Here is an 8,378-nt window from a genome sequence, read left to right on the forward strand (position 1 = left end):
TTTGCCTAGACAATTAACACAAAGACCTACAAATGATCAACATGCAAAGAATAAGAGACTTCAGAATGTTCAGGCCTACATGAGACATCTATATCACACCCTCTACTCCCAAGGCTCAGGAACCATTATGGAAGAGGGGTGAAAAGATTGTAAGAGCTAGAGGTGGTAGATGAATACAAGCTGTGTTGTTCAGACATCACAAGGTAGTTGTACATATGAACCCACAGTGGTTATGACAACATTCACAAGTCATGTGCAAGTTCAAGTCAGGTAAGGGTCCAGCATGGATTGGGAAGGTGGGTAGGAAACCCCAGCCCTAAGTGAGGATCTATTGGCATTTGATGGCTGCTGGAAGAGGGAGAGAGTCAATTTTCCTTACTAGTGTGAAGCCTGGTAGGTTGACCAGACTCCAAGGGATAGACCCACACCCAAGAACACTTGGAAAACACAGATTAGACTCCATAGGCCTTTTTCTTAAAGACAAATAAAGGTGTGGTGGTGCACACCTTTAATCTCAACACTTGTGGAGGCAGAGGCAGGCAGATCTCTGTGAGTTCAAGGCCAGCCTGGTCTACCCAGTGAGTTCCAGGACAGCTGGGGCTACAGGGAGACCTTATCTCAAAAAAGACAAAAAAAAAGATAAATAATAATAAAGGGCATGAAGTCTGGGAGGGAGGATAGTAAGGTAGGAGTGGGGAGGGGAGATGGGGTCTGAATATGATGAAAATACATTATATGAAATTCTTCTTTTCTTATTATTTTATGTGTATGTGTGTATTGCCTGCATGTAGGTAAGTGCACCCATATCGTGCAATGCCCACGGAGGTCAGAAGAGGCTGTCAGATCCCCTGGGACTGGAGTTATGGACAGTTGTTATCTGCCATGTGGGTGCTGGGATTTGAACCCGGGTCTTCTGCAAGAACAACCAGTGTTCTTAACTGATGAGCCATCTCTCCAGCCCCATGGAATTCTTAAATCAATAAAAATATTTTAATTCTTTTAAATTTGTTCATTTTTGTAATTTTTATTTTATGTGTATGAGTGTTTTGCCTGTATGTTGTGTACCCATGCATGCATTGCCCATGGAGGCCAGAAGAGGGCATCAGAATCCCTGGAACTGGAGTTATGGATGGTTGTTAGATGCCATGTGGGTGCTGAAAATTGAACCCAGATCCTCTGTAAAAGCAGCAAGTACTCTCAACTACTGAACCATGTCCACAGCCCCCAATAAAAATATTTTTAAAATAGATTTTCAATTAAGAAACGTTGTCTATATTCTAGAGGTAGAACTAGAATTCAAACGGAAGGCCTGCTGGCCAGAGTTCATCCTCCTAACCCCTAGCCTATAATAATAGCTACTATATACAATATTCTGTATTCACATATGTGTCTCTTGTAGCACCTCATTAATGCTCTAACAACTCTGTGAAGCCATTATTTTTGTTGTTTCTATCATGAACAGAGGAGAGTTCAGAGGAAGAGAAGCATAGAATTTATGCATTTTGCTCCAAAATCTGCTGGCCCTGTTTTTTCCCTTCTCTCCCTTCTCTTCTGCCCCAGCTCTCACCTTGAATTCTGTGGGCACCAAGAGCTTCGGTGTGGCTAGCCCCAGAAAGGCATCAAGGCCACAGCCCAGCAGGATAGCCAGGACTGAGGAGAAGTCGCTGAACACCTTGCGCACCTGTCCATACAGTGGACATTTAGTCAGGTCTTGGCCTGCTGTCCCATTTCTTCTTGACCTTTTCCCATTTGCAGGCAGGAATCCAAGACCCAAACCATACATATCCCATAGAAAAAAAAATGAGACTCACCACAGAAGGGAAGAGGCGGCTGTTCTTTACATGTTTGAGAGCCATGGCACAAAGGAAGGAGGTAAGGAAGAGGAGAAGAGAGAAGAAGGCGATGTCTGGGACTGTATGACAGCTGGGGCCACGAGGGTGGCCTCCTTGCTGGGCACACTCAGCTGGAGGCAGCAAGGATGCATTGACCAGGCCTAGGTGCTGTATGGAGGAGTGGTCATGGATTCTGGGTGGCAGAGTAAGTGTCCTACCCTTTTGAACCTACATCAAGGGAAGGGGAACCCACAGAGGCACCAAGGACCCAGGATAGGAAGTCATGAATCTGTGGATAGGAAGAGCGAAGGACCACTAACTCTTTTCCTTCTCAAGCCTTCCCAGGAGCAGGCTCTCACCACACTTAAGATGTCTTCTCTGTCTTTTGGTTTTGTTCGTGTCCACTGAGACTCATTTCCTAGGAAGCAGAGAATTCAAGTATAAGCTCCTTCGAGCCTCACAAGATTCTAATTTGATGGTCCACCTGAACCAGAGAGTTCTCAGTTCTGATCCCTCTGCTGATTTCATTGCAACTAAGTGTATTCTCCTTAAGATACTGTTTTATGTACTCATGCCCTCAAATTCTCTACCATCTGTGTCTCTGGTGCTGAGCACAAGACTGAGCCCATAACAGTTGCTCATCAAATGTTGGCTCAATGCATGAGCTCACAAATCTGTACCAGAGCAAGAACTGGTCTCATTCACATCTAGCAGAATCAAGCACACATTAGAAAGGACTTTTTTTATTGTATATATAGCTAAGTGGTTCATGCTTGTGATTTCAGCATGTAGGAGCGTAGAGGCAGGAAGATCATTCGTTCAAGGTCATCCGTGGTTACATAGTAAGTTGGAGACCAGCCTGGGGTACATGAGACCTTGTCTAGCCCCTACCTCTCTACCCCAAAAGGACATTTTACTCCCATTCCTGGTGCCAACTTCCATGTGGAGGGATGGATGCAAGTGTAACTCTCCAAACTTCTCTCCACCTAGTTATTTGCTCTCACCCAGGAGAGAGCCTGTGGTTGAAGAGTTTAGGAAATGAAGCTAGGCTTGCCTGACCCTGCCCTTTCCTCTCCCTTCTCTCAAGAATAAGTTGCCTGGTTGGTATATTTAGCTCTGCTCCTTTGGGGCAAGACAGTCCTCATCCAGGGCTGCAATCCTTGGGTGGGTAAATCTAATTTTGGCTTTACTATTAGGAAGCCCATTAACCCATAGAACCCATGCTCTTCGGTTATCAGAAATAAAGATAACACTGAGATTTTCATTGATTTTTCTCGACTAATTCAAAACCAGAAGGGGGACTGCACACTACTGGATACATATTCAGCATTTCCCTGAACTTAGTCCTCTCCCCACATCCTTCCTCACCTACCTCCTGGGTCTGGGTATTGGCAGAAGCAACCATAGGCAGGAGACCCTGGCCTTTGGATGGGATAGGAACGGGTCAAGTTTAGCATCTTTCCCAGGGCATCATAGATGAAAATGAGGCTGATGAGAGCACAGAATCCTTCCTCTGTGAAGCGGGTGAAGTATCGCACCAGCAAGCTAGCCTCTGTGGCTACCAGCATTAGGCAAAATATGGCCACCCAGACGCCTACCCACAGGCGGAAAGGTAGGTAGTCCAGACTGTAATCTCTGCAGGGGTGAGAAGCAGTCAGGGTCTGTGCTCCACCTAAACCAGGTCAGATGCCCCTCAAGCCAGAGACAGCCCTCACCTTCTCCTCTACCCAGTTAAGAACTAATGAGGATGTGACCACCCAGGGGCTGGTGGGATTGAGAGGGCTTCTACCTGCTGAAAGAAAAGAGTAGGCGCTCAAAGACCAGCACTGGCCCGGTGCTGCTGAGGATGGTGAGGGGCTGGCCTGCCATCAGGCAGAAGGCAGCTCCAGCTACCGCCGTGCCCAGGAAACTCTCCAGCACTCCCTGGAAGTGGAGGAGGGCTCATCATAGGATCTCAGCGTCCCGCCATAGGAGCCCGAGTTTCTGTGGAGTCACCTCAGCCCACCCACAGTCGCAAGAGAAAGACAGGCAGGCTGACACCAAAGCTTTTGTCAGCGTCACACCTGGGGCCCACCTCATGCCCCACCCACCTGGGCACCTTCAGTGGCATCTCCCAGCAGACCCCCGAAAGTGATGGCGTTCGTGACTGTGGCCAGGTAAATATAGAGCACAGCTGAGAAACACTGGGGGTGCAGGGCGTCCGAGAAATCGCTGGGGTACCAGGATACCTTCCGGCGCACGTCCTGGACGAGACCCCCAAACAGCCTCCCGCCCGTGGATAGTCAGCGATCCAGGATCCCACACCCCACGCCCGCATCCTGCTTTTCCCTGTAATTAGGCAAGCCCCTCCCTCAGTGAGTGCACATTTGGGTTCCCCATGACCCTTCTGTTCTACAGGGTCCCATCCAGCTCGCCTCACCGGCCGGTCCTCTGCAACTCCAGGCTGGGCGCGTGCTGCCCACGGTGGTGCCTGTCCTCTGCCAGGGCCACACTCTGGCGGCGGGAGAGACACTTGACCTCCCGCGGTTGCGAGGGGTGTCTGAGAAGAGGAACCCCAGGTTGGCAGATCTCCAACCAGCCTGGGACTTGACCCAGAGTACGTGACGCCCTGCCCCCTGGCGGCTGCTGTGCTGGCGGCGAGAGGCGCCACTCTTAACTGCCGGATGTTGGTAAGAGGAAAGATCCAGGTCATTTTTCCCTCTGCGGCTACCAGGCTGAGCTGGGGTGAGCACTTGTTCAGGTCTCACAGGGACAGAGCAGTAGAGCAGAACCCAGAGTTAGAGCCAGTTTACTCCAAATCCAAAGACAGCTCTAGACAGACCCACCGCCCAGGGAACAATCTGCGGGCAATGATGACCTTGGGTACCTTTTGTGCGGAGAGGGTAGGTGTTTGGGCGGGGGAATCCGCGCTGTCGGGTCCCACCGACCTGGGGGGAGCACTGTCACCTTCTGTAGGAAGGCATCCAGAGCTGCCAAAAGGTCATGTAGATTGCTGGCCTGTCGAACTGACCCCTGGAATCGCTGCATTTAAGGACCACAGAATGGACAGTAAAGGCAGATTTGGACTCTTGCATACATTTTTTACCCGTATTTTCTCAAAACTAGACACATACAGGTCATAGGCAGGCAAATCATTTGTGCATTCACTCACGAATGCATATGTTCACTCATTCTATGTTGTGTGTCTAGTAATGGAGCTACATTAGTAGCTTGGGCTAGTAATGTTACAAACATAAAGCCACGCGACCTCACTGCTATATCTCATCACATAGACAGAATCCATTCACACCCCCACGAGCATGTGTGCGCACACACATACACTCACGCGAACACCTGCCCAACTCACCCAATCACTGAGGAGAACAGCTGCTGCCCGACCCATCTCATGGTAACTCCTTCCCTGGGTGGGAGGACCCAGCAGGAGGCAGAAGAACCTGAAAAAGGAAGGGGGCCTGGAGTGAGTCTGAGGCTGCTCTCTCCTAAGGCAGCACTGCCTGCTGATAGGGCAGCTCCTGAGTGATTCACTGACAACTCTGAGCTCCCTACCTGCTGCCTTACATACAGTCTCAAGTACACACATGTTCTGCAAAATAACCCCTGGGTACTATTCTCTAGACAATCTAGGAAAACTAGACAGAGATCGACCCTTCTGGGTCCAAGAACCCTGACTCCCACTCAGCCACCTCACCTGCTGGGCAGGGGCACCTCAGTAAGGGGCCCCAGCACCACTGGATCCCGCAGCCGCACAAAGGCGCCTAGTGGCTGTGCCAGGAAACCCAGCTCTCCTGCCAGCACCACTGCTGCCTCAGCTCCTGGAGGCAGCTTCTGTCTCAAGGGGCTCTGAGGCTGGATGACAGAGGAGAGATTATTCAGAGAGGGAGATGCTGGCAGAAACTCACCCACTGAAGAGACAGCTGGAAAGTGAGTCTCTGTTAATTCCAAAACTCTTGAATCCCAGCCTTGCCCAAAGAAAGACTACAAAACCTGTATGTACCTTCAGGGGGGTGTCCTCATCATGAGAAGCATTTCTTAAAGGGATAGACCCTACAAAACAGGAATATGCAGTGGCTAAGAGCACAAGCTCTGGGGGTTAGGTCCACCAGGAATCCTCAGCTAGCTTTGGCACTGACAAGCTGTGAGAACTGGAGACTGTCTTTTCCTCTCTGAGCTTCAGTTTTCTCACTGTTAAAATGCAGATAGCTGTAGTACAACCTTCCAGGGTATCTGAAGATGAAATACTGCATGTAAAGCTCCTGGCACATCACCTACCAAATGCATCCCTTCAGAGAGCAATGATTGCTATGCTCCTAACTCCAAATTTTTCTCCCTTCACAATTACCACCAGTTTCCTCTCATCCATGAATCTTATTTGGTCTGAGGACTGAGCCAAGCTTAGGCCATTACTGGTTCAGGAAACTAAGAGATATCTAAGATTCTCCTACCCTAGAATCTTTTTTTTTTTTTTTCCTGTATTTTTGAGACAGGGTCTCCCTGTAGCCCCAGCTGGCCTAGAACTCGCTATGTAGACCAGGCTTGCTATGAACTCACAGAGGTCCACCTGCCTCTGCCTTCCAAGTGCCACCACATCCAATCTACCCTAGAATCTTAATACTAGGCCCAAATAGAGATGTCTCACCCCAGCAAGACCTGGCGCCTGTGGTCTGGATTTGGTGCTTTGGTCTCTGCAGCAGCAGGGCCTGAAGCTGCCCTCTCAGTTCTGGGCTGAGTGACTCCACCCTGATTACCTGCTCTGGAGAACAGATAGGAAATTCAGACCCCCTCCTGAGAGCTCCCTGCCCTACCACTGACCCCTTCTTTGCTCCTCAGGCCCTTTCCCTTCTAGGAATCTCTCAGGAAATGTCAAAGCCAATGAACGCCCTCTGTTTTTATTGCTGTTGTTTAATCAGAGTCTCACTGGATAGACCTGGCTGGCTTAGAACTTGCTATGTAGACCAGGCTGGCCTTCAATTTGCAATGATCCTCCTGCCTCTGCCTGCCAAATGCTGCGTTTACGAGTGTGTGCCACCAAGCCCAACTGTTTTTCCATTCCTGTGACAGGAATGAATAACCCCTAGGATAGGATAGGATAGGATAGGATAGGATAGGATAGGATAGGATAGGATAGGATAGGATAGGATGGGCTCCAAAACAGTCTAAGACTTTGGGAAAAATTCCCGAGATATGGACTGTCTCCCCAGGCCTCTCTGCAAAGGCTTTCAGCATACCCACAAGCTCCAGGAGGCTCTGAGCCTGACAATCCAGCAGTACAAAGCCATCAGCCAGCAGGCTACGAAATTCCTGAAGGCTGGGCAGTGTCAAGGTAGGCACATGTGGGGCACTCCACCGGCCTGCACCCACCTCTAGCTTCTCCTCAAACAGCAGCCACCTATGATGAAGGGATAGATAGTATTACTGGGGAAATTTCCCCGATGTCCATGACATGGGGTCCAGGAAAGGTAAGGCAGTTGGAGTGTCTTTGACCCAGTAGTACCAACTCTATCCCACCTTGAGGGGTCCTTCTCATCCCTCATCTGGTCTCAGAGAACTCAAAACCATATTGCAGAAAAGGGTGAGCATCACAGAAATAGGTGGTGGGCATGGAGGAAAAAATCCTGATCTGAGGTGGGAAGGATCCCACAGAATTAGCTACAGCCCACTCACCTGCCTGTCTCTCTCCACTCCAGTGCCTGGGGCCAGCCCAGCAGCTCATTCAGTTGAATGAAGAGCAGTGGGTCCTTGAATACCCCCAGTTCCTTGCTGTCTGTGTCTGATGGGCCATCAAGGCTGGGGCCAGAATCAAGGCCACTCTCCAGCGCCTCTTCAGGAACATTTTCATGAGCACTGGAAACTTCAAATTCCTCTTGCCCTGGCAGCTTCATTGTGGAGAGGCTTGCAGAGAATTTTGGGAGCCTCTGACTGGTTCTATTTATATTGCACCCCTCACCACAGCACAACACAAGCAAAGCAAGGCCTGTTGGCTCCAGAAAATACCAGTCATCTCCTCCCCTACTCACTTTCCCACCCCTGCTCACCTAAGTATTTGTAAGACTAGTTTGGCTTTTCCCAGGCCTTCTAGAAGTGCTTGACCTGGGACCAAAGTGTGTGTGTGCATCAGGTCTGACCTCACTGTGTTTTGTGTAAATAAATAGGAGTGAGTAACTGGCTAAGTCTGAGTACTGATACCTCCAGATTATGTTGCCCCTAGCCTGTATCAAATATTAACACCACATATCCAGGACTGTTTGTGTGTCAACAATATAACCTCGGGGCCACAGACACATTTAGACAAAGAACTAATAAATAACTAGGCTGTGGAAGCCAGGCAAGGGCCCTGAGATAGCAAGTAGAGTATGGCCCTGCCTTTTAAATGGGCTAATGATGGAAAGTGAAGACAGGTCATGGAGAACACAGTGCCTATGCCTAAAACTTTTTTGTTAAATGTCTGGAAACTTCCCAATTTATCTATGTACCAGGAATATGCCCCTTTGACTCAGAACCTTACTGAGGGGGATAGGGACAAGTTGTGTGTGTGTGTGTGTGTGTGTG

The 8,378-nt window shown here is 49.4% G+C and overlaps 1 protein-coding gene across 1 annotated transcript in view; it reads right to left on the bottom strand.

Annotated features, from left to right (window-relative positions):
- The window catches only part of Slc4a9 (solute carrier family 4 member 9), a 38,097-nt gene extending 30,386 nt beyond the window's left edge, over positions 1-7,711 (bottom strand). Inside the window, exons 1-14 of the mRNA XM_008844273.2 lie at positions 7,494-7,711; positions 7,058-7,218; positions 6,469-6,582; positions 5,827-5,876; positions 5,521-5,678; positions 5,179-5,266; positions 4,699-4,853; positions 4,252-4,371; positions 3,923-4,097; positions 3,622-3,755; positions 3,205-3,467; positions 2,192-2,250; positions 1,812-2,000; positions 1,568-1,681 (exon numbers count right to left, since the gene is read on the bottom strand). Coding sequence (XP_008842495.1) covers positions 1,568-1,681; positions 1,812-2,000; positions 2,192-2,250; positions 3,205-3,467; positions 3,622-3,755; positions 3,923-4,097; positions 4,252-4,371; positions 4,699-4,853; positions 5,179-5,266; positions 5,521-5,678; positions 5,827-5,876; positions 6,469-6,582; positions 7,058-7,218; positions 7,494-7,711 — 1,998 coding nt within the window. The remainder of the gene's footprint in view (positions 1-1,567; positions 1,682-1,811; positions 2,001-2,191; positions 2,251-3,204; positions 3,468-3,621; positions 3,756-3,922; positions 4,098-4,251; positions 4,372-4,698; positions 4,854-5,178; positions 5,267-5,520; positions 5,679-5,826; positions 5,877-6,468; positions 6,583-7,057; positions 7,219-7,493) is intronic.
- Between the last annotated feature and the right edge of the window lie 667 nt (positions 7,712-8,378).

This window comes from Nannospalax galili, unplaced genomic scaffold, assembly GCF_000622305.1.
Source record: "Nannospalax galili isolate Female #2095 unplaced genomic scaffold, S.galili_v1.0 scaffold760, whole genome shotgun sequence".
NCBI classification, from domain to species: Eukaryota; Metazoa; Chordata; class Mammalia; order Rodentia; family Spalacidae; genus Nannospalax; species Nannospalax galili.